The 26,941-nt window shown below is 37.6% G+C and overlaps 1 protein-coding gene across 1 annotated transcript in view; it reads left to right on the top strand.

The window, feature by feature from the left end:
* The window catches only part of ACVR1B (activin A receptor type 1B), a 51,497-nt gene that overhangs the window by 6,273 nt on the left and 18,283 nt on the right, over window positions 1-26,941 (top strand). The window contains exons 2-4 of the mRNA XM_074270340.1: window positions 20,581-20,820; window positions 21,884-22,126; window positions 23,853-24,083. Coding sequence (XP_074126441.1) covers window positions 20,581-20,820; window positions 21,884-22,126; window positions 23,853-24,083 — 714 coding nt within the window. The remainder of the gene's footprint in view (window positions 1-20,580; window positions 20,821-21,883; window positions 22,127-23,852; window positions 24,084-26,941) is intronic.

Raw genomic sequence — 26,941 nt, 5'->3', positions numbered from 1 at the left:
TGAATCAATAAATGAAAAGTCATTTGAATTCAGGTTTTATATGGTTAATATTTCCATCCCATTCCTTCTCCTTTTCCAATTTCTTAAGTCTTTTGTGAATCCTTTGAGGAGAGGATTATGTGGGTAGTTAGGGAATGAATATTTTAAGTTGAGAAGAAGGTTGGCATAATAGACTTGAGTCAGGAATATCTAAGCTTGAATCCTAAATCAGACATTCATTAACTGTGTTGTCAATGAGCATTTACTGAACCCTTACTATGGCACTGTGGGGCAGTTAGGTGATACACTGTGTTTGTAATCTGGAGGACTCATCTTTATGAGTTTGAAGTCTGCTTCAGACACTTAGTAGCTATATGACCCTAGGCAGGTCACTTAACACCATTTGTTTCAATTTCTCATCTGCAAAATGAGTGGGAGAAGGAAATGGCAAACCATTCCAATAGCTTTGCCATGAAAACCCCAAAATGGGGTTATGAAGAGCCAGATACAACTGAAATGATTGAACAATAACAAAAATAGCACAGTGCTAAAGTTGAGGTGCAAAGAGATCCAAAAACAGTTCCTGCTCTCAAGTATCTTACATTTTAGTGGGAGATATGGTCTTTAATCAGCTGTAGGCTCCAAAGACCATATTTCAGAGAGGATATACAACTGATCTGACCCAATGCAAGCTCTAAATATCACAGACTTGTACGGGTTAAATAAGTGATAAACATAAAGCACTAAATGCTATATAAATATGATCCAATATTATTAGATTGTTTAAATTCTTAAGTGAGTAATGGTCAAGAAGTTGAAGAATATTTCAGTTAATATTGCATTTTTTAGGTACTAAGCATCCAGTGAGCACTTACTAATTATTAGTGCATACATATGCATATTTTAGGCTAGAGGTTTTATAATAGTAGATTGCTGTTATTCTGTTGAGTCCAATTCTTCATGACCTCATGGACCATTGCATGACAGCCTTTTTTATTTTCCACTGTCTCTTGTCCAGTGTCTTAGTTCATGTTCATTGTTTCCATGATCCTATCTGGCCAATATCTGCCATCCCCTTTTTCTTTTGCCTTCAATCTTTCCCAACATTAGCCTCTTTTCCAATGAGGCCTGTCTTCTTATGTAGCCAAAGCATTAAGTATTTGACCTTCCAGTGAATAGTCTTTACTTTGAGTATTGATGGTTTGATTTCCTTACTGTGCAAGGGACTCTCAAAAGTCTTCTCCATCCCCACAATTCGAAAACATCAATTCTGCAATATTCAGCTTTTCTTGTAGGCCAAGCTATCTTAAATAGGTTAATTTGTTCTGTTAATTGAGATTACCTTGTGATGCAAAATCTCTTCTATAAAAGAAACCTAACTTGTCCCTCTCCACCAAAAGTTTGAAATCAGAGTGTTGTTCTGCTCCTTAGTTGGTGAGAAAGCTCAAAAAATCGGAACAGTTCAGTTACAGTTCAGTGTTCTCTACCCTGTTCTTCTTTGCAAAGCTTCCAATACTTACAAAAGCCAAACACAAATGCTATCTTAGAATATTCTTTAAGAGATTTAGAAAGTAGACCAAAGCTAGGTTATATTATAACATAATACTATACTACTACTGCATTATCTGTTCACACTTAGGAAGTAAAAATTGTTTTGTTGCATAGAATCTTTCTTTGAATGATATTTGCCATACTAAGATCTTACCTATCTTAATAAGTCCCAACTTACTCTAGCACAAGTTTTCAGATCCATCTTATCCATATTTCTCTACTTAAAAACAATTAACCAACTGTTACCTTTTCCCCCCTTCCCAGCTCATAACATCTGCCCCTTTATTTCCATCCTTTCAGGAATAGCATCACATTTGTACCGCTGCATTTTTAGTTTTATCTCTGTTCACCTCTAATATTTTGTTCACCATTCTCTCTAATATTCAACTGGAGTCTTCTTTTTGAGCCACTTTGAACAGGAGAGCCTCCTCTTCTTACATCAATTCTCATCTCTTAGCCTATTATCTATTTATTTTGCTCCAGTTGTTCTATTTTTCTTTGCATCCCTTGCATTTAGGTACCTAATATTTGTGTATTAAGCCCTCTCACTTTTCTTCTGACTAAAGCAACTAACCAAAGCCTTTTTCTTTCTCAAAATTGCATCCCCACTGTCTTTGAAATACTCATCCTTAGTACAGTAAGTAGGTCAGGAAGAAGATACCTTTCGTAAGCTTCAGTGTCAAATAACTATTGTTGCCCTGATAAACCAGATAAAATGAAAGCCACACAAGAGGCTGACTATTGAAAACAATAAAGTATTTTTTGTATTTTTTTTAATTATAGAATAAAGTAAAGAATGATTATTTCCTTCTCTTTACCTTATTTATCCCCTTCCTAGTATTTGGTACATAATGGATAGGTTATATATAATGGCTGTCTTGATGATCCAGGAATGACTGGATTCATTATCCCTCTTTCACATGCCACTCAACCTCCCAGGCAGCCACAGGGACCCTTCAGGATGGTCATTCCTACCCTCCATCATAGATTAAGTTGCTCTGACAGTTTTCTTTAGCATAAATGCCAAGCATTTATTTGGGGAAAGAACAAAGCTTTCATTCTGTAGACCTGAGGCTTAAGGTTGAACTTGTTTAAACAGCTCTCTAGGGTTGGGTTTGTTTCCAAGCAAAATGTCAGAAAGGTATTGTGTATAATGGATGCAGTGCTGAACTGGCTTCTCTCACACCTTCCCTTTCATGTTTACCTCATTTCTAGGCCCTTCTTCTGGCTACAAATGAACTAAAGAACCAGCTTATCAAGTTCTTATTGTCAAAACTGGGTTTTCCCTTACTGTTCAGCTTCCTTTATATAATAAGGCAATTGTATTTTTCTAAGATGCTCTTTAAACAAAATGGGGAATGAATCTTGGTTGATTCAGGAAAATCTCTCAATTTTTTATTTCCAAGATACTATCAGTTGCACACTCATAATTGACAGTGAGACATCTTGAATCAATCCATCTCAAGGAGTTGCTTTTTAATCTTCTTTTTAATCCTATTTGGTGGTTCTAGTGGAAGGGGAAGAATAATTTAGAAACTGCAGATAAAGAAAAGGTAATTTTTTTTCTCTTGAATTTTTTTTTTTATTGCTGAATGTTATGGGCCAGAACTCTGAACTTGAAACAAAGGATTCTTACAAAGTGCTAAGTTAATGGAATTGATAGAGACAATGGTTATTTAGCATGGTGCTTAACAGTTCTGTACTTACTAGAGTTCTACAAGATTCACACCTATGATAAAAGAGCATATAAGCTCAGACAAACTCAGTCAGAATCAGAACTAGGGAAGACAGAGACTATGGTGGTAGTCTTTCTGCCTCCCCCATAGAAACCATGACATATTCTGGAGGACCTCAAGAAGCTGGCAGAGGCAAAGAACACAAAGGACTGGCAGCAGGAGCTCAAGCTCTCGGAACCAAGGAGAGAGATAGGCCTCTAAGAAAGCTAACCAGGCCCCAGGAAAGGAGGCAAGACTTTGAAAGAGACAATAAAGGATTTGGACTTTAACACCTGGCTGCACTTGTGATGATTACTGAACTGAAAGGAAGGCTGCTCCCAGAGACCCCAAGGAAACCAAAACAGAACTTTACAGCTGAACTTTATTTTTACAAGAATTTCTTGCTCATAACCCTGAGCCTTAGAGGTAGATAGAACAATACCAATTTCTTGAAAATACTTAGAATTTGGGAGATACTATATATTATAGTAGGAAGACTATTTAGCTTGAAATCAAAAGATCCAGATTGAAATTTAGACTCTGCTATTTCTAACTCTGGCCATAATCAAGTTATTTAATCTTTCAGGGCTTCCATTTCCTTATCTGTAAACTGTGGATGATACTTCAAATTATTGTGAGGAAAGTGCTTTATAAAACTTTAAAGTACTCTATAAATGTGAATTATTATTACTTTAGTTGTTTTTGTGTCAGAGAGCAAACATCATTAACCTGAGTGCGTGATTGTGGAACTGTAATTTTTCAGCATCTGATTTCTCAGCATAACCATTTTTGGGTAGAAATTCTAGCATTTGTCTAGGCCACTCCTGTTAATAAGAGGTTTGTGTTCTTACTAGTTCTCCTTACTGAGCTTTATCAATTTTAGAAACCTAAGGAATAAAATGGATGAATTGGTGTATCTGGCAGTAAATGACGATTCTCATGTGATTGTTTTCAGGGAAATTTGGTGGACTACTGTGGCGACCGCGTTAGCACCCTGGATACCTTAGAATCAGCCGGAGTCAGGATAAGCAAAAGTCTTTATTCTAGGTCTTTAGGGGTAGAAGTGAAGAGAGTGGACACATAGGATCTCTTCGACCTCACCGCCTTGTCTCTTGCAGAAGTGATCCTGGCTTGTCTCCCGCACCTCCTAGTCCCTCCCACAATTCTCTGTATACACCAAACAGGATAGACCATTTTCCAAGCATATTCTTATAGAGTATTGACCAATCAGTAATTAGCCTCAAGTGTTCCATTGTCCTACCTCAGTGCATTGACTCAAGAGTTTCAGCCCCTTACATTTCCCGCTTTCTTTTGTTTTAGAACACAGGTGGTAACATCATCCCTGACTTCTCAGGAAGGGAGATGAAAAGCACCAAAGGGAAGTGGGAATTGCTGGTGGGTTTCTGGGCTGAAGGGTCTTATTGGAAACAGGTGTGCACAAACCCATCAGCATGGGAGGTATTACACAAGCACATAGCAATAATGCACAGGCAGTTAGTGATGACTCTCCCCACAGCCAGGGCAGGCTCAATGTGGTGTAACAAACATGAATTGTAGATTCAACATGGTGTTGTAAAAGATTTCCAGAAGTCCTAGAAAGAGGGTATGTAAACAGTAGTCACACATACATCTTCCTCAGCAGCCAAGAGATAGTCTAAAACCAATCTATTGTCCGTTGCTTCACGTATCAGGGAATCCAATGATCCCCGCAAGTTTTTGAAGTCCTGTAACAATCTTTTTATGTGTTAGGGAATCCAATGATTCCTGCAGATTTTGAAGTCCTGCAACAGTTTTGTCATTTCTCAGAAAATCCAATGATTCCAGAGGGTTTTGAAGTCCTACAACAATCTTTTCATGTCTGAGGGATTCCAATGATTCCTGAAGATTTTGAAATCCAACAATTTTTGATGTCTATGAGTCAAACGCCATTAACTGCCATGCTCTTTCAGTGGTGGCACAGTCAGCAATGGAACCACCTGATGTTTCTTGGGTCTTTTCCTTTGTTTCAAGGGTCTGCTCCATCTCTCTCTGATGGACAAGACGAATACACCTCATTGGCACCCATCTGATTCCTTCTTCATCTGTGGAGATACAAGCAAACCCTCTTCCCCAAGCAGTTAACCTAGCTAGTCCTTCCATTCACCACTTTCTGTGTCTCTCCACATCACCTGGTGATTATGTAAAGATAGTGGAGCTGCTCACACTGGACACTGTCCTTCAGGTGGGTTATAAAACCTGTCTGCCAGAGGCAGTATATTTTTATCAAAAATCAAGAAGTTAGTAGTATAAAGGACTAGATTTAGAAGTTCTCTAGGGTTACCTGTGGCTCCCCCTTTCTTTTGTTTTTGGAGGAGTGTCTTAATGTCTCTGTTTCTTCTCTCTACTATTGCCTGTCCTTGAGGATTAAAAGGTACGCCAGTGGTGTATAAAATCTTATACTGTGCACAAAAGTGTGCAAAATGTTTAGAAGTATATGCAGGTCCATTGTCTGTTTTTGTTGCTTGTAGCACCCCCATAATTGCAAATGCTTGTATAAAGAATTCAGTGACCACCCAGGCTGTCTCTTTTGCTGTTGGTATTGCAAAAATGAATCCTGAAAAAGTGTCTACCACAACATGGATAAAAGACAGACAATCATAAGATTTATAATGGGTCACATCCATTTGCCAAATTCCATTGGGTCTCAAACCACGTTTTTCCCTGGAGGGAGTGTGGGAGGGTGGAAAGGAATGCAAACTGTACAGGCTTTTACTATGCTCCTAGCTTCCTCTCTTGTTATTCCAAATTGTAAACATAAAGCTTAAGCAGCCTGATGATATTTAAAATGAGATTCTTGGGCTGCCTGATATAAAGGAGTATTGGCCAATATGGTTAGAAGGCTATCTGCCTTTGAATTACCATAAAAAATAGGACCTGGAAGTCCACTATGAGAGTGGACATACAAGATAAAAATCTTACTGGATGCTTTCTCACTTGCTCTTGAAGTACCTTAAAGAGCTGATATATATTAGAGGCTACACATTTTATTTGGGCTGTGGCAATTCTTTGTACCACACCTACTGAATAGGCTGAACCAGATATTATATTTATATCTTCTAGATAATAAGTAAGAGCTAGAATGATTGCATACAATTTATTCTGTTGAGTGGACTGAAAAGGAGTTCTGACTACTCTCTTTATACTTAAGTCATAAGAGTATACAGAGCAAATATTATGTTTGGATGCATCTATAAAGATAGTTGGTCCTTTAAGAGGAACTTTAGAAAACTTTTCTTTAAGAATCCATTGCCAATTATGTAATAGTCTGGTTATCTTTAATGGAGTCCCGTGTGTAAAATTTGGAGCTGTGGCTAATAAAACTTGCCACTCTGGGATGGTTTCACAGCATACATTAATTTATGCATTGGTATAAAAGGTGTATATCTTGTCAGGTCTTATCCCAGATAATTGTACTGCTTGCTTAGTGGCCCTTAATAAAATTCTAGCCACAAGCACTGGGTAAGGAATAAGGCTTTGTTCTGGTTGTGCTGGGAGGTTCACCCACTCAATCACACTGTCTCCCTGAAGAAGGACTACTGTGGGTGCCTCTTGTGTAGCAAAAACTGATATTTCCAAGGGGTTTTGAGTGACTCTTTCAACCACATTGGATAAAGCCAGTTCAACTTCTCTCAAAGCCTCTTGAGCTTCTTTTGTAAGCTGCCGTGGTGAGTTTAAAGCACTGTCTCCCCTTAAAATGTTATATAATGGTTGCAATTGATAGCTAGTCAAGCCTAACACTGAATGCATCCATTGGATATCTCCAGTTAATTTCTGAAAGTCATTTAAGGAGTTTAGCTTCTCTGTTCTTAAGGAAAGTTTTTGTACTGTAAGCACCTTAGGGTATACTTCATATCCTAAATATTGAAAAGGAGCATGTCTTTGAATTTTTTCTGGAGCTATGTGCAATCTATAGTTCCTTAGTGTTTCTATGGTCTTTTGTAGACATGCTTCTAACATTTGTTCCTCAGGTGCACATCCCAATATATCATCCATGTAATGTAAAAACATTACTTTTGGAAATGCTTTTCTTACTGGAGTAAGAGCAGCAGCAACATACATTTGGCACATAGTAGGGATATTTTTCATTCCCTTTAGCAAAGCTGTCCATTCATATCTTTTATAAGGCTCAGCTAAGGTAACACCTGGGTACTGAAAAGGCAAATCTTTTCATATCCTCCTTATTTAGAGGGATAGAATAGAAACAATCCTTAAGGTCTATAACCCAAAGAGGCCATTCTCTAGGCAATTGAGTAGGAGATGGAAGTTCAGGCTGAAGAATTCCCATAGTTTCCATCTGTTCATTTACCTTTCTTAAATCAGTCAACATCCTCCATTTTCCAGTTTTCTTTCTTACAACAAATACAGGGGAATTCCAAGGACTTAGAGAAGGTTGTAAGTGTCCTTGGTCAAGTTGCTCCTGTACTATATCTAGTAAGGCCTGAATTTTATCGCTACCTAAGGGCCACTGTTCTATCCACACTGGTGTATCAGTTTTCCATTGGACAGGAACAGAGGTGAGAGTGTTGGCAGGCCTTCTACAGCAGCCCTGCCTAAAAAACCAAAGTACTCGTTTTTAATCCTAATTGTTGTAAAATGTCTCTTCCCCACAGGTTGATGGGGATTTTTTCAACTATAAAAGGAGTAAAAACTCCTGTTTTGCCTTCAAATATCCATCTCAAAGGGTGGCACTAACTTCAGCTGTTATTGATATTCCTACGCCAGACATGTAGGTGTCTGCCTTAATCTTTGGCCAGTGACTGGGCCAGTTGACACCTCTAATAACTGTACAATCTGCACCAATGTCTACCAATCCTTCTAATGGTATGCCATTTATAGAGATAGTGAGTATTGGTCCGTCAGCTGTCACAGTTGCTGTCCAGTATATTCCTGGGTTTTGTTGCTTGGAGTCAGAATCTGGCGACTATCATCAGGTTGCTTATTAAGAGTCTGTATCAGCAAACCTGATGCTACTACTTCCCCTGGTTGATAAGTCACACATTGTCTACCTATAATTAGTGACTGGGATATTATCTACACATTCCCCAGTTTCCCACTTCAGTGTATGGATGGACACTGTTTTGTAAGTACTCTCAGGAGATAAAATGGTCAGGCCTACTGTGCCTGGAGGCAAGGGATCCATAGGCTGGAGAGGAACAGATTTCATCTCTCCAGGGCGTATCTCAGTTGTCCCAGTTGCATACAACTCTATTCTCCCCAATTGTAATCCCTTTCTCCCATCAGATTGCTTTCTGGCTGATTGATCATCTCTGGGTACTGAACTTCTAGGCACTAGCTGGGTGTAGCATCAGCTGCCTTCATGCCCCAAGTATTTTTTGCTTTGGGCCCCTCATCCAGTTTCCCTGAATCGGTCTACATTCTGATGCCCAATGGAAGCCTCTGTTGCATTTTGGACATGGGGTATTGGGTCTTGTTCTCCCACTCTGTTTTCTCACTCTCTCTATGCCAACATTGAGCTTTCAGATGCCTTACTTTACCACATTGAAAGCATTGATGATCTCTCTGGAAGTCCCTTGCCAAAAGGGACCCTGTCTTCCCATCTTGGGATCTTGGGAAGTCTGCATCATAGCCTGGCTATAAAAGGTATTTGTGCCCACTGTGGCACCCAGTGTCTTAATGATCTCCTCTAAAGGAGCATCCTTAGGTAGTCCTAGTAGAATCCTTCTATAAATCTCATTAGCATTTTCTTTATCATAATGTCTGTTACTGAATTTTCACTATTAATTCATATGACAGGTGTCTGCAAACATCCCACAAAATCATCAAAGGGTTCATTTGGTCCTTGCAGTTTTTGTGAAGGTCTCATCCTTGTTGTTTTTATTGCGGAGAGAAGCCCATGCTCTGATAGCAGCAGTAGCAATTTGCTCATATGCTGCTATGGGGTAATTAATCTGTACTGAAATGTCTGCAAAAGAACCTACACCTGTTAGTTGGTCATAGATGATTGGAGGATTTACTCCACTTTGACTGTTTCGTTGGGCTTGTATCCTACAGAGCTCACTATATTCAGAAAGCCACAACAAGTTTTGTCCTTGCTATAGATTTCCAGTCCCTTGGGTTAAGACTTTCTCTCCCCCCCCCCCCCCTGAGGTTGGGGTTAAGTGACTTGCCCAGGGTCACACAGCCAGGAAGTGTTAAGTGTCTGAGACCAGATTTGAACTCAGGTCCTCCTGAATTCAGGGCTGGTGCTCTATCCACTGCGCCACCTAGCTGCCCCCGGGTTAAGACTTAATAAGCCAAATTCTGTAATAACATCTTAACATAAGCTGAAGTAGCCCCATAAAGAGGCAAGCCTTTTTCAGGTCTTTGAGGATTTCTATATCAAAAGGAGTATATCTTCTACTTTCTTGACCTGAAGAGTTAAACTGTTGAATCACTGGATACATATTGATTTTCAAATCAGCTAAATCCTGCCCTTCTTTTGTGTCTTTAAGTAGTGCCTTTTGCAATCTAGTCTTAGGAGGGAATGATTACTGGGGAGGAGGTGCTGGTGATATCACTGCCCCTCCCACTCCTCCTCCTCTCTCCATCCCCAAAGATGAAGTTGATGTGCGTGTCAAGAACCAGTTCCGGTTTAGGGTGGGTTGAAGCTGCCTGGTCAGAGCTAGAATCACCATGCCCTTCATCCTCACTTCACTCCACATGCCCTCTAGTGATGCTATTAATCTGTTCATTGTCTTCCTCTTTTTCCTCACACTTCCTCATCTGGCTGTTCTGAAAATTTTTCTTTTTTCTATAACTTGCAGGATTCTTTAAGGCCAATTGTATTATGTTTGTATAGAATGTTTCCTTGGAAATTGAATGAGGACCTTTATCATTGTAGTATTCACATAGTTGATCTCCTACCAGCTTCCAATTATCTGGCCCTATATCTTCTTCCTTTAAGAATCAAGGGGACGTATGTTCTAATGTACCCAAGAATCTAGTGATCTGCAACCAAGTTATAATTAAACCTTGTCCCTTGATCATCTATAGCGCCCCCTCGAGGTGGGGCTGGGGTTGGGGGAGAATCTTTTCCTAATATCTGCCCCATTTCAGCTAGAAAAGGTTATTAGTTTAGTTCTTAAGAAAGTAAGTTCCCTGTTTGTCTATTAAAATACTCACCCTATTTCCTGGTTGCAGGGACGACTTCAGTCCCTTGCTTTGGTCCTTGCTTTGGGCACCAAATGTGGCGACTGTGTTAGCACCCTGGGTACCTGAGAATCAGCAGGAGTCAGAATAAGCAAAAGTCTTTATTTTTGGTCTTTAGGGGTAGAAGTGAAGAGAGTGGATGCATAGGATCTCTGCGACCTCACCGCCTCGTCTTTCTCGCAGAAGTAACCCTGACTAGTCTCCCTCCACCTCCTAGTCCCTCCCACAATTCTCTGAATACACCGAAGGACTGGGCCAGCACAGGATAGTGGGAAGGGCCATTTTCCAAGCATATTCCTATAGAATATTGTCTAGAATAGTGCTCAATTGTCCCACCTCAGTGCATTGATTCAAGAGTTTCAATCCCTTACAGATAACAGTAACTTCTAGACCTCTAGAAATGATGGGATGGACAAATATGAAATATAATCTAATACAGCATCAATGGTAATGGAATGAAAATCATTACTATATAGTCTCTGCGTGATAATTCCATGATTATATGATAAAAATGTACTTATAGGGATATGGTACCAACCACCTAGCTAGGATAGTGAAATTAAGGTGGAAATGTTAAATAGGATTGTGAAAGTTACAGAATTAGTCCTAGCAGTTGGGAATTTTGGTTATCTAAACAAATTTGGCAAAATTCAAACAAAGTGTGGTCCTAAGATTTTCAACCTATAAGGAATGGAAATATATTGAATTTGCTTTTGAGTTGTGAATAAGAACTAATACAGAGAGTTATTATGACTGATTCAGAAAAGAGAAAGTACTATAATTATCAGACCACCTATAAATGTCTTATTAAAAGGCTAGGATAAATGTGTACCAAGGATCAAGATGACTTGGCTGAAGGGAGAAGGGGAAGATGCAATACTAAATACTAACTAGAGAGTAAAAAGACTCTTGCAAAGGAAACACATCTTTCCAAAAATGGAAGTCTCTTTCTTTTTGAGGTACCTGGGAAGTCAAAGAAAATTATTAGACATATACACTACAAGGGATTCCAAAGCAAATAATCAGATTATTTAAAAATATACCAGAAGGGAGGGAACCACTTTAAAGAATCAATGGAATCCCTTAGTGATCCTGATGCAAAAGTTACTTTCAGAAATGAAAAAGAAATCAGAATGCTGCAATTAATTACTTGCTTCAGTGCCACATCCAACATCCCCTGAAACATTAAGGTTGGAGGTACTCTTAGACTAAATAGTGTTAACTGCACAGAATTCTCTAGGTCTAATCAGTAGAAGAAGTTTAAATAATTGCATCCTCTCTAGAGTTTCTAAGAAACACAAGGGTAATATTGTAGAACACTACCAAAGTGTGTAACCTATTGGTATAAAGGCAAGGCAAGCCATCCTAGCTGAAGCAACAGGGCAGTCTGAGGGAATGAAAAGAGAGAGCATACTCTGGGCATGTCAAACTACTAGCACCACTGTGACCACCATCTCTCATTGAATGCTAATGAAGACAGCCCTGGCTTCGGCCCATGAATCCAAGAGCCCTGGAAATAGTAACATTAAATGTCATAAAAGAGGAGGGGTTAACATCTGCTTTGCTATCTAAGGAGTATGAGACTTCTCCATCAGACTTGTAGCTGAAGCTTTTCAAATATGTCTCCTCCATTAGAATTTGGAAATCTTGGGTGCAGGAACTGTCTTATTTTTCTATTTGTATATCCAGTACTTAATACAATGCTTTGGACATAATAAACACTTAATACATGATTTTATAAATTCATTTATTCATTCAAGGAGCTGCTTTGCCAATGAATTAGTAGATTTCCTTTTCATCAGAATTCTTGAAAGCTTTCTATTTCATTAAATGTCCCATTTCTCCTCTCTGCAGAATTGTATTCAGTTTTGCTGGGAAGATTATTCTTGGTTGTAATCTAGATTCAGAATGTCATATTCCAAGCCTCCTTTTTGTTTCTATCCATAACTGCTAAATCTTATGTGATGCTAACTGTGGCCTTTGAGGTCCTTGAATTCTTTCTTTCTGGCTGCTTGTAGTATTTTCTCCTCAACCTGACAGCTCTGAATTCTGGCTGCAATATTCCTTGAAATTTTCATTTTGGGGTTTCTTTCAAAGAACAACTTGTGTATTTCTTTGATTTCTATTTTGTCCACTGATTCTAAGATTTTTCAGCAATTTTCCTTTACAATTTCTTGAAAAATTATGTCAAAACACTTCTTTCTCTTCCTCTTCTTCGTTCTCTTTCTCTCTTTCCCCTTCTTGAATTTCAGATACTCCAGTGATTCCTAAATTATTTCATCTCAATCTAATTTTCAGGTCACTTACTTTTCCTATATTTTACATTTTCTTCTACTTTTTAAATCCTTTGACTTTATTATTTTTTGCTGGCTCATGAAGTCAGGAGCATTTTGTTTAAACAGTTCTGATTTTCAAGGAGTTATTTTCTTCAGTAAAATTTTGTGAATCTTTAACCAAGCTTCTAATTCCCTTTTCATATCTTTTTTCAATTACTATCATTTGATTTTTAAAAGAAATTTTTTAGTGCCTTTAACTCTTCTAGTAATTCTTTTTGGGTATGTGTCTAATCTGCATTTTTCCTTTGAGGCTTTGCTTATGAATCTGTTCATTATCGTCTTGATACTTTGAATCTTGAACTTTCATCAGAGAAGCAATTTATAGTTGTGGTCTTTGTTTGTTTATTCTTCTTGCTAATTATTTACTTTGAATTTTGTGTTAGTGTTAGGCTCTGTCCACTTCTAAGTTTCTGTTCTTTTATATTCTTCTGCTTTCACAGTTCAGTCTGGAGATCTGCAAGTTTTCGGTACTTCCAAAAGCAGTATGATCTGGGAAGGAATCAGTTCACTACTCTCCTAGTCTGAGCTTTTTGCAAGTCAGGTCTGCTTCAGACTTGCTCAGAGAGACTGAACTGTGGGCTGTCCTTTGGTTTTAGTCTCCTGATTTATTCCACCTTGGTTAAAGGTTAGAACTAAATCTCAATTCTGCTCTTGGCTCAGAGCCACACAGCTAAATTTCTGAAATTTATGCCTTGCAGCTGTTCTTCTCCACCCTGTTTTCTTTAATCTGGAAATATATAATGGGTGTCAAAGTTGCCATATAGCACCTGTTCCCCCAGTTTAGGGATTCCTTAGGATCTTTTTGTACCCGTGTTTCCTGCCCAGATGCTCTGTCTTGTCTCCCTTTCAATCTTTGGCCTCTGGATTTCTTCTGCCTCATTGATGCCATGCTTTAGTCCTATCCAGCTCCCACTCTACTGTCTTCAGATTTCTTTATTTTTTTAAGCTACTCTTGAGTAGAAAAATGACTCACGTGACTTTTTCTTGGTTTTCCTGATTAGAATTCAGTTTCTTTCTAGCTTGTTGTGGAAGAAATGTGCTGGATGAGCTAGGCAAAACTGCTTCTTCTTTACTCTCTTGACTCCACCTTCTAAACTGGTAGAATTTTATTTGACTTCGATCTTAATGAAAAATTCTGTAATATATGGTGGAAGATATCACCAACGCTTACAGGGAACTTCAGTTATAGAGAGTTGCTTAGACATTCAGTAATAGGTTCAGTTCTGTTCGGGTTCAGACTTGCCCAGTTACAAAAATAGGATATTTCAGAAGTAGGACTTGAACCCAGGTCTTCTGTCTTCCAGGCTAATTATCTGTTTTCCACTAGTTTATCACTAATCACTTAAGCAAATACACTATATTGATGGAAAAACTACATAATTTCTAGAGGAGGCAAGCAGTCTGATCTGTTAGGAATTCATCAGAAAGGTGTGTATGTGTAAAAGAGATCCATTTCATGGTGGAAAAATAAAACATAAAGCCTTTAAGAGAAGAAATATCATATGCTGTACTGTTAAAATGATGAGAAAAGGTCCCAATTGTCATTTTAAGTTACTCACTAAAGATATCATTCCAGAATGTTTTTGGAAGAGCAAGAAATACAACAGAATGCTAAGTTTTAGCAGAAAAGTTATTAAAAATTGAACAGAAAACATTCTCTCTTTTTAAAAAATCTTGCTATAATTATATCTGGAATGCTAGGTGCAGGTTTGCTTGCCTATCTCAAGAAAGACATGGAATAGAGTTTGCCAAACAAAATAGCATGGGGATGGGAAGCTATTATATGAACACATGCAGATAAGGATTCTCCCTCTATCCTGTCTTTCCTTTCCCTGCCTGCTAATTATTTCCTAAGTCTTATAGATTCTATCTCCATAACATATCTTCTCTTACATAGCACCACCTTGGTTCAGTCCCTCATCACTTTTACCTGGACTAATTTAGTGGTAGTTCAGTCACTCTACCTGCCTCCAGTATAGTCTCTTTTTAATTCATTCTCTACACAATCACTAAATTGATAATTCTTCTATAACTTAGGTCTATGTCATCCTTGCTGTGGAAGCTTCACTAGTTTCCTGTGGTTTCTAGAATAAAATACCCCTTTTTTTGGGCATTTAAAACCTTTCACATCAGGCTCTCCAAACATAGCTCACATTACTCCTATTCACACCTTTCTGTTCTTGATGAACTGACTTAATTGCTGTTACTGGTACTCAGCATTCCATTTCTCACCTTGGTTCTTTATTTGTCTTAAAAAGCCTTCATAGTCCAGCTTAGATTCCTATAGCTTTCCTGATATAGTTTTGCTAGTTCTCTTCTCTACTCCACCCCCAAAAAACCCCTATTTTATATTTTCCTCTTTCCATATTTTGTATGACAGGAAGCAGTGGATTCAAGTTCTGCCCTGATATTGAATATTCTATCTTTGTGACTCTGGGCAATTCATTTAACCTCTCCGTTTCCTAGGAAACTTGGTTGCAAAACAGTTGTTGATTTATGAATAAATGGAACTTCCTCACTGGTGGTTCCTTATAACAAATAAAATCATAGGTGTAAATTAAAAAAAAAATTATATATATATATATATATATATTTCTTTGTATATGTTCCTTTTCTGTCTTACATATCTGTGGCACTTATCATAATGCCTAGCACTCAATAAATGTTTGTTGTTTTGAGATGTGATCGTGGTCTCTCAAAATCATAAAAGACATGGAAAAGGTGATTTTGTGTGTGTGTGTGTGTGTGTGTTTTGTGTGAATCTTAAAATGTGAAAATTAGAGAAACTTTTTTGAAACTTGAAATAAGTTTAGGGCATATAAAAGATCTAACTCTCTCAAATGCTATTATCTACTATCTTGCATATTAGATCATAGATTTCTTAAGAAAAACAAAAAACAAAAGATATTCGGCAGTATAGTGCAATGAATAGAGCTTTGGATTTGATTCAAAGGATCTGAATTACAATTCTAACTCTTCCATTTGTCATGGATAACCCTCTCTAAGCCTCAAAATTCTCTCTATATAAAATGTGGGGGTTCAGTCAGTGATTTATTTCTTTATTTTTTTGGCAAGACAATTGGGGTTAAATGACTTGCCCAGAGTCATAAAACTAGGAAGTATTAAATATCTGAGGACAGATTTGAACTCCAGAGCTCTATCCACTTCACTATCTAGTTGCCCCCATCAGATGATTTCTGAAGGCCCTTCTATGATCCCTGATAGACTACAAATGTCAGTACTGTAGCTTCAGAAAGTCATAGATTCATTCTTTGGTGGCGATAAACTTGGAAATTTTGGAGCTATCGCTAGTCTTTTGGAGTTTACATCTGGGAAAACACTTGTGCTCTTTATGCCTGTGTCAAAGATAGATAACTTGAGTTTGGATGGACTATGTCTCCGAGCTTGGTAATGCTCAAGCAGCAGAAATGATGGATTTCCTTCCAATATATGACAGTTGGGAAGGAAAGAAGGGTTTCGGTTTCATTATTAGTAATTCTTTTTAATGTTTTTTGAAGCCCAGAAGTAAATTAGGTGCTTCAACTAATCTACAGCCAGGTCCTGATTCTACTCACAGTGGGACTTCGTAAGCTTTTTTAACATTGGCTCACTTAGGAACTGTTTGCCTTTTTTTTTTTTTTTTTTTTTTTTTAATACCAAACATGATCTGTCCAGGTGTTGGAACTGTATTTAAATTCTGCTGGAGATTCTTATGGCATAACCAAGTTTGACCAGTAAACTTGTTAGTAAAAGATCTTTGTAAAGGGGAGGATGAACATTGACCATGTTCTAACATGTTTCTAGCCAGAATGGTTTAGTTGGTTCAGATTTTCAAACTTTTTTTTTAACCATAAATCTCATGAGAAATGTGTAGGGTATATGCGTCCTAGATGCATGCAACTAGAAATATGTGGCTAAGGAATAGATTGTAAGTGTTTAGCATTTGTGACTCCATTCTTAGTTTCCAGAAGAAACATAACATCTAGGTTCAGATCTGTGAGAATAATGAAGCCAATGAACTGATCCCATTAATCTAATTTGCAGTGCATATTTTCCTTGGGCTGAAATCAGTTGCCATATTTTATGTAAATACAACTTTGAAAAGTATGAATTGCAACCAGATTAGTGGTACTATGAAAGAGTGCTTTGGCTGGAATCAGGAAGATTTGAATTCAAATGTGGCCTGGGACACTTTCATTTAGCCTTGGTGCTTTAGTTTCCTAATGGGTAAAACAAGGATAATACCTTACATGATTGTTGTGAGGACTAATAAGATCATTTTTGTAACGTACCTAGCACATAGTAGGATCTACTTTGTAGGATTTATTATTTGAATTATTCAGGACTTAACTGATTTAGGATTGAAACAGTTCACATGAATTGGACTACCTGCCAGTTAGGGGCGAGGGTAGGAGGAAGGAGGGAAAAATTTGGAACAAAAGGCTTTGCAAGGATCAAAAATTACCCATGCATATGCTCTGTAAATAAATAAATAAATTTTAAAAAGAAAAGAAAAGAAACTTAGTTTGCCAGATGCATAGTAAACTTAAATTTTATTTTTTTTTCTTTTTTTTTTTTTGGCAAGGTTGTTGGGGCTAAGTGACTTGCTCAGGGCCACACAGTTAGGAATTAAGTGTCTCAGGTCATATTTTGAACTCAGGTTCTCCAGACTCCAGGGTCAGTGTTTAAACTTAAATTTTTAAATAATTATTATTCTTTATTATATTTATTAGTGAGCAGAAATACTTTAAAAAGCATAGCCAAGTTGCTCTTTTGATTGAAATTCAGGAAAATATGTGTAAATCTAAAGCACTATTTTTTGATGTAGTGTTAGTGACCTAACCTGCATGGTTTTTGGGGAGAGGAGGGAGGGTTATTTAATTAGAAAAAGTAGCTTTGGAATTTTAAGTAGTGATGCTTCTCTTTTTTTCCTCTGAGACTCGTTTCCCTATCTTGTATAAGTTGGAAGTGCAATAGCTACAATGACTGGCCTCTCACCTAAGCAGCCTAGTGGCCTCATTCTCTCTGAATGCTCACCATATTGGTGCCAGACTCTGTGCAGACATCCTATCAGCTTAGTCCACTATAGCTCAGAACTCCTAAGTTTAAGCAGTCCACTAGCTTCTATATCCTCACCGAGAATTCTAGGAAGTTGCTGAGATGCTCAGCTATTATTAAGAGAGCATGACTTTTTCTTTTCAGATGCTCAATTTACATGCAAAATTTTTTGAAAAGAAAACCTTTGTCTGAGTTACTAAAAGCACTCTGGGACATTAAAGCTTTGTCATCCCAATTAAGGTAAATATTTATATATGGACAAACCAAGGCCTCTAGAATCCAAAGGTACTGAAAGCATTAGATTACAAACTCAGCAGGGGATGAATTAAAACTTAGACTTCCTAACTTGCAGTCCAGTGTTTTGTCCAATCTGGAATACATTTCACCACTTATGTTCTTTCCTGTCTTACACCAGGATTGTTTTAGGAACTTCCCAGAAATAACAAGCCACATGTGGGTGTTTTATCTCCAGAATGATTCACTAGAAAGAGGCCACATACTTAACCAAAGGAGAATAAGAATGAGAATGACTCTTGTCTGGCTAACTCCAATAAATGGTGGACAGCCTTTTAAAAGGCTGCTTTGCTTTTGGTCTTACATATCTATATGTGCTCAGAATAGTTGCATCTTAAAATTGTTGGTTTTTCCTTTCTTATTCCCCCAAATAAAACAAATGTTGTGACCTCTGCTAGACCCCATCTGACACTATGAATTAAATGTCAATATCCTTAGTTTTTCAGGGAGTATTTTTTTTAATTAATAATTTTTATTTACTAGATATAGGCACGGGCAATTTTACAACATTAACAATTGCCAAACCCCTTGTTCCAATTTTTTCTCCTCCCTCCCCCCCAGATGGCAGGTTGACCAATACATGTCAAATATGCTAGAGTATAAATTAAATACAATATATGTATACATGACCAAACAGTTGTCTTGCTGTACAAAAAGAATCAGACTTTGAAATAGTGTACAATTAGCCTGTGAAGGAAATCCAAAATGCAGGCAGACAAAATTAGAGGGACTGGAATTAGTGGTTCATAATCATCTCCTAGAATTCTTTTGCTGGGTGTAGCTGGTTCAGTTCATTACTACTCTACTGATTTGATTCATCTCATTGTTGAAAATGGCCTCATCCATCAGAATTGATCATCATATAGTATTGTTGTTGAAGTATACAACGATCTCCTGGTCCTGCTCATCAGGGAGTATTTTTTTTTTTAAACTTTTCTCTTCAGAACACAGAGTAACTTAAGCAGTTGACAATGCTAATTCAGAATAGTTGGTACCCTCAGAATCTTTCCTTGCATCCTTCAGTTTCTCTCCAAAAGCTTCTTTTCTTGTGTGACAGAAATCTCTTAAGTTTCCATTTATGATAAAAATTGGAATGTATGAAAAGAAAGAATTGTAGCAAAAAAGAAAGTAAGTTAGCAGGAAGTTGAGGGACTTTGACTTTTAAAACCTGTCTTTTTAAAGAGTGATTACCTTAAATTTTGTGTTAACCACAAACAATCATACAAATCAGCACAACACAGGTCTTGTAAGCAGGTAGCTGCATGTTTTAGAATTTCTCTTGGGAAAGAGGTATCTGATGAAAGATTGGGAAAAAACACAGAAAGCTCTGAAGTTGTCTATTATACTTTTCACCAACCAATGTAACTGGGCCAAGAGAGGGTCCTAGAATATTGGAAAAGACAAAGATAGATTGTCTGTATCTGAACAGGAAGGAACAAGATTGGGAGTGGCAAAGAGTAGGGAGAATCTTATGAGACCAGGTTATAGGCCTTGGTTTGAATTCAATCCAAGTTAACGGTGGCTGAATTTTGCCTCCATTTTATTGCCAATCTGTGTGTTAATGGATAAGTGCTTCAGTCAGCACTGGTAGCCTTAGCCTAAAGACCTAGATAGCCAAGTCCAAAGTCGTCTTTTTGTATTAAAAAGTTAGGATTAGGGTTCAGTGTTCAGGAGACAGCATTGTAGGAAGGTCTTGATTGCTACTGCCTGTGCTTTTTCTGTGCTATGAATAAATAAAGGATTTCCAATTTCAAGACTCTTGAACTGACTTCCAAGGCACCAAATTAGTTGATAGTACTTTACTGTCTATAGAACATACTTCATGCTTAACAGTTACCTCATTAGTTCTCTTAACTATTGCATCCTACATACTTCATTTTAGGCCCTTAAGGTAAGTTTTTCAGTATGAGACAAAAGGAAAAAAAATCAAAGGGTCTGGGTATATGTATGAACAAGGGAATGTGAAAAAAAATTCACATAGCTATTTTGCAATGGATATGTTCCTATTTTAGTTCTTTCTTTCATATTACACAGGACAAAATTCTCTTCCCCACCCTCACCCCCATCCAGGAGCTACAAATAAGCATAAGGAAAAAAAAAAAAACCCTCTTTGATGGTTGATGGTGGCATCTAAGTCATACTCAGGTATAGAAAGGAAAGGTATAATTTGAAATGGAAGTTCCAAGTATAAAACTTTTTATCAGAAACTAGATCAGAAGCTAATTTTCTTCCTGTCTCAGACATAAGATGTGGTGCTTGGAGAAAGCAGACAGTACAAAGAACTTTATTTATAAATTGAGTAAGTCAAAAAGGTGTTATCAGATTATTATCAGATTAGGCTAATAGTTTCATATCCTCAACTTATAACTCATCTGTATGCTTTGTGGTTAGTTATATGAATAAGGACTTTAAAAATGCAGGATCCCTTTTATCAACATCTAGTTCTAATTTTCCAACAGCTCTGATATGTTCATGTACAAACTGTGTGCATACCAACTACACATGTGAAACAGATGGAGTCTGCATGGTTTCTATTTCCAACATGGATGGGATGGAGCACCATTCTCGAACCTGTATCCCCCAGGCTGAACTGGTCCCAGTAGGAAAGCCCTTCTATTGCCTCAGCTCAGATCATGTTCGAAACACACACTGCTGTCGTACTGACTTCTGTAACAAGATTGACCTGAGGGTACCCAGTGGTGAGTAAATATTCTTATAGAACCATTGATTATTGTATCTTTGGGAGAAAAGGGTGGCTGGCTACATAATTTCATCTATCATCTATTGCAGCTTCTCTGATAGATGAGGGGAACCCCTTGTCATTTCAGTGTCCCCTAAGATTATGGGGAAAGGAATCTCACAGTTTTGAGGATTCAGGATTTGGTGAGGAGGCTACCAAACCTTGAATGTAGTCTCAATGGAAGCAGGGATTGGTGAGCTGTGGCTGCCATTCAGAAGAAAAAGAAATGCTATAATACAATAACATGTACCTGGTGAAAAAATAACCAGAATCAGTCAGTGAGAGGTATAGAAATGGACCTTGGGTTTATAAAATGTTGCCATGGTCAAAGCAGTAGAAGTGTTCAATTGGAGGAATGGCTTGAAACTATTGTTAAGAATAGAAGTAAAATGAAGAGAGATGGAATAAAGAGGTGTAAAAAAGAAGGTATATTATTATTTTTTTTTTCCCCTGAGACTAGGGTTAAGTGACTTGCCCAGAGTCACACAGCTAGGAAGTGTTGTGTCTGAGACCACATTTGAACTCCTCCGGAATTCAAGGCTGGTACTCTATCCACTGCGTCACCTAGCTGCCCCCAAGAAGGTATATTATCAAGAGAGAGGGACAATATCTCCCCTTTCTCTTTTTGGCACAAAGGGCAAAGGCTTTTGGAATCTCCTTTATTGGGGTGTAATTAGAAGAAATATCTCTTAACCATTGAGACTAGAATGAGAAGAGAATGTCAAAATTTTGAAATTATTTGGTATAGAGGAGTTGGTACTCCCAAATATTGCAGAATGATGCAAAATCTGCCATTTAATTGGCCACTCCCAACTTTAGTTAGATATTTGAAGGAATTATTTTCTGAAAAAGTTTGATAATCTTTTGTCTAGTGTACAAGAATTTTTTATTGAGGAGCTGGCTCAACAGGGACTGTAAGAAGACAAAGAGGTAGTGGCAAGGTGGGAAGGTGATCATTTCCCTGTCTCACTATTTTCCTTTATTTTCACTTTTAAAAAAATTCCACTTATTAAATTTATCAGGTCACCTGAAAGACACCCCATCCATGTGGGGTCCTGTGGAACTAGTCGCTGTCATTGCTGGCCCAGTGTTCCTCCTATTTCTCATCATCATTGTCGTCGTCTTTGTTATTCACCATCATCAGCGGGTTTATCACAACCGCCAGCGGCTGGACATGGAAGATCCCTCGTGTGAAATGTGTCTGTCCAAAGACAAGACTCTTCAGGATCTTGTCTACGATCTGTCTACTTCAGGGTCTGGCTCAGGTACAGAGTTCTCCAGGGCATTGTGTCTGTGGTTAGCCTGCATTGTTGTCTCCCAACGAGGTAATGTGTAGATGGAGTAGGCTGATCATCCTGTGTTTGCTTCTACCAGGACTGTGAGTCACTTGGTGTCCCATATGTAATAAGGCAAGGTAGCAAGGTCACATAATTATTTTGTTTCCTAAGATCCCCCAAATTAAATATGAAGAATTCTTCATCATGAAAATGCTATCACTTGTAAAATTTAGCATTTGTGGAGCTATTAATGTTCTGCTGGTTCTGCCTGAGTAATAGTTGCAAAAAGTTAGTTGGTAGAACACTATTCAGTAGATACTGTGAGCATGTGCAAAATTCCCATAAGGTTGTAGTGGCTAATCATTGATCTTGGCAGTATCTACAAGGTGAGTGTAAGGACACTGAGTGCTGAAGCTTAGAGTTGGCCTTTAGTGAATTATTTACTTGTACCAGTTGCCCTAGGATTTTGTGACAGAGGTATGAAATAGGCAACCGGGGTTCCTAGTAAAGCACTAGCTCCATATCTTGTGTGGCTTGCCATTTACCTGTATGAGGTTTGCTTCATTAAAGGAATGAAACAGGATTTTGGCCCACAATATTAAGATCTTAAGATTTATCTTAGGGAATCACATAATCAACATGATCATCTAAACTCTCAGGTCTGGACAGAACTAAAAGGAGCTGAAGGATCTTAATGATAGTGTAATCTTGAGAAAAAATGTCCTTAAAAAGCATTGTTGTTACTGCATCAGAAAAAATATATATATATTAGAGCTAGAATGGGCCTTGCAGATCATCTAGCCCGACGTCCTCATTTCATAAGCAAGGAAGCTGTAGGAGTGACTTGCCCAAGATCAGTGGGATTTGAATTTGTCTTCTAACTCCAAATACAGAGAAGATAGATGTTTGTGACGAATTAAGTTGTCTGTTGTTTTTTTTTCTCTTTTTGAAGTAAAGTTTAATCTTTATCCCATCAACAGGGCAGTTGGCGTTGTAGCGAAAATGATACTTAGGCAGAACAAAACTTTCCCCCCAAAAGTGGGAGATATTTTTAGCTATAGCAGAGCACGCTAAAGTGTCTCACCTTTATATTTTTAGAACGTGAGAAAGCAAGAGAAAATACATGGCTTGGTCTTGGAGAAGTATCCTCTGTTCCACTTTTATGTGCCTTACACCACTGCCCTCTAGTGGAGGAGGAAAGCTACCAAACTACTTAGCTCTCTCTTCATCTCTCTTTAGAGACCTGATCATCTCATGCTCTAGTTCTTCCTTTAGGATGCATGGAGCAGAGGTGAGTGGGTGGACTAGCAGATAACTGGTTGCATCAGCTGATAAATGTGCAGTATTAAATGCATATCCTTTGACTCATTTACTAATTTGGTTACATTCAACTTTTCCTAGGAACAGAAAAATGGGATGCATAGTATAAAACAATGGACACTTAATAATCTTTTCCCACTCTTCTCTTCAGTTTCAATCTCCTCAGTTCAGTCCTATAGTAGTTAGCTTGGAATTTAGCCGGAACTTTGTGAAGAGGTTTTAAATTATCATAAGTGATATTTGAGAACTGAATGTGCTAAAATCCCTTTCTACATGTTACACTAAAGTAGACATTTTAAAAAGTGAAATAATGGACTTTCCTGAAGCCTACAGTTTAGTATCACCTTCTATTCTTTTTTTTTTTTTTCCTCATCTTCTTTTCTTTGGTCTACAGGGTTACCACTTTTTGTCCAGCGCACGGTGGCTCGTACAATTGTTCTACAAGAGATCATAGGCAAGGGCCGATTTGGGGAAGTGTGGCGTGGCCGGTGGCGAGGTGGAGATGTGGCTGTGAAAATTTTCTCCTCCCGAGAAGAACGGTCTTGGTTTCGAGAAGCAGAAATATACCAGACAGTCATGTTGCGTCATGAAAATATTCTTGGATTTATTGCCGCTGACAACAAAGGTAAAGGACTGGATTTGGTGTAGGGTACAGGGGAAATAATTCTACTTTCTAACAATATTGCTCGATGAAAGAAACACTGAAAAAAAATTCATACTTACCATACCTTTAATTTGTAGTTTTTTTGCTTTATTAAGGAAGGCAAAAAGGTCTGATATATATATATATAAGTATTTTAAGAGGGCAAGGAAAAGAGAAAATCAATCCTGCCTAGTTGCCTATTGTCATGTACAACCCTCCATTGTAGAAGTGATCCATACCTGGTTCTTGGATATTTCTCAAACACAAGGCAAATCACTTGGACTTTTTATGCCTCTGTAAAGGCATATCCAAAAGCAAATGAATGCCCTTTATGTAAAGGGGGACTCTTGTCACTATTTTTCTGAGCCCTGGAGAACCTTTGAGGTAATTTTAGGAGTTATGTGTCTGAAAAGTCTTTGGTATTTGGTGTTTCATGTTTTTCCTCTTCTAAAACAGCAGGCAGCTATATTCCTTACATTTTAGTGGAAATTAATAGTATCTTTAGTTACCACAAGGGGGAAGAATGTTTGATTCCCAAAGGAAATGAAAAAGGAGTATGTGTTCTTTTAAACAAATAAAAAAATCACATCACCATCCATTGTTACAAATTTTGGATCTTTAAACAGAAAGGCAGAAAAGTTTTCATTTGAACTTAATAGCATACTGAGACTTTAACTGTGAACAAGTTATTGAGCAAAGAAATGAAAGCTGGTATTGGGTAGGCCCTCTGTTGGCAACAAGAAACTAAGAGTTAGAGTTCATTGAAACTGCTGGTTGAGAATAAGGATTTAGCTAATGAGAACTATGTTAGGTTTGAGGAAGAGAAAATCACTTATCCTCTTATTTAGTCTTTATCACTTTCCTGAAAAGCCTGAAACAGCTAACTCTTCCAATGATATAAGATTATTTATCCTTTGTAATTCTTGATTTGCGCATGCATACACGTGTGTGTGTATATGTATGTACTCAATTTTCCATTAAAATATTATTTATAGTATCAAGTTCCCTCCTTACAAATACCCAGGATTAATTTTTGCCTCCTCTTGCCCCACTAAAGCAGGAAGACCATGAGTGTATGTAAAACAGACTGAAGCTATGAGTATTTTTATTTTGTGAAAATATTGTATCATTAGCAAAACAAGAAACAGGTCCTTCGAATTATAGAAAAGCCCTTCATACTACTTTTTGTCAATGATCCTTAGGTCCAAGTCATAAAACAGCATATTGTCAAAAATTGTAGTACAATAAAAAACAAACAAACAAAAAACCCAACCTTTAATTCCTGAGTTTATATTAGAAAAAATAAGAGATAAAATTTGAAGGGGGAAAAGGAAGATTTTGTTGTCATTTTATGTAAAAATCCAGACATCATCATGTGACAAAAATAGCACTGCTCCCTCAAATAATTTTGAAAAGGGCATGAATATACTTATACTGCAATTCCAAAAAGCTTTTTTAGTTTGACAGCATGAGTACTGTTAAATTAATTATACAGGGGCAGCTAGGTGGTGCAGTGGATAGAGCACCAGCCTTGAATTCAGGAGGACCCGAGTTCAAATGTGATCTCAGACACTTAACACTTCTTAGCTGTGTGACCCTGGGCAAGTCACTCAACCCCAGCCTCAAAAAAAAAATTAATTATACAAAAACAAAAACCAGTGTAACTTTTGAAACCTGGTATCTGTTATCATCATCACAAACTAATGCATTCTCCAATAGTGTTTGACAAAATATAAAACATTTCAGGATTTACACACAGTAGTTGATGTGATAGTCATTATCATAATAAGGACAGTATGAGGAAACACAGAGGTCTGGAGCAGTCCTGGTAAAGACAAACAAACCTCAGACACCAGTGGCAGAAGTGACTTGAGTGAACTATTGAAGAGCCCCAGAAAGACAATGGAAGATCATATTTATACCTGGCTGGTGCACTTACTAGAAAATTTGAACAGCATGTTGTCAAATTAAAAGCAAAAAAAGAGAGATGTAGAAAGAAATCAGAAAAACAAAAGAATATAAAAATTCTAGGTTTCTGCAAAAAAATTATAAAATTCCAAAGGATAAGGCAATCAAAAGATGTCAGAATAGTACAAAGAACAAAGCAAGCAATGCAATATTAACCAAAAACACAATCAGAGGAGCTTGAGAAGTAAAGCAAAATAAAGCAGCTTCTGAATGATAACAGGGAAAATGACCCTAATTTCTTCTGGTCACAAGAAGATCCAACCCAATCAAAATTCAGGTTGAAACCAACAAGAAAATGGTGTTCATTGTTAATGCAAGTAAACACCAGAACAGTTATATTAAGGGAGATAAATGAAACTCCAGCTTTTCTGCAAAACCTGAAACTGCTGGAGCCAGAGAAGATCCATAATTCTTGGCATAGATGCTTCACATTGGCACATGAATTACTAGCCTTGCATTTTGCCAGCTTATTCTCAGACACAAGTCTGATCCTTGGGCCTGAACTTTCTTGGTAGAAGGTAATACATATCTGTTACCAAAAGATGAAGACCTCAGGGATCCCACATGCCTATTAAATAGCACCTTTAACTCATGTAATCCTTCTTCAATGATATCAAAATATCATTTGGACTTAAGTATAAACATTTTAAGTATGTCAAGAAAAATAGTGACTGAATGCTTTGAGCTTGATCCAAAAGTTGCATTGAACAAATAGAAGTTGGTGCTTAACAAAAGCTTTAGTCTTCTCTGGGCAAGATAAGAACATAAATTTATCAGAGCAAAGGCTGTGACTGTGTATGTTAAGATCCTTATTTGCATTTGTGGTGGAAGCTGAATGGGAAGAATGTGTTTAAAGCAATTAGTATCTATCC

This window comes from Sminthopsis crassicaudata, chromosome 5, assembly GCF_048593235.1.
Source record: "Sminthopsis crassicaudata isolate SCR6 chromosome 5, ASM4859323v1, whole genome shotgun sequence".
Lineage (NCBI taxonomy): Eukaryota > Metazoa > Chordata > Mammalia > Dasyuromorphia > Dasyuridae > Sminthopsis > Sminthopsis crassicaudata.
This window is presented reverse-complemented; position numbering and strand designations above follow the sequence as displayed.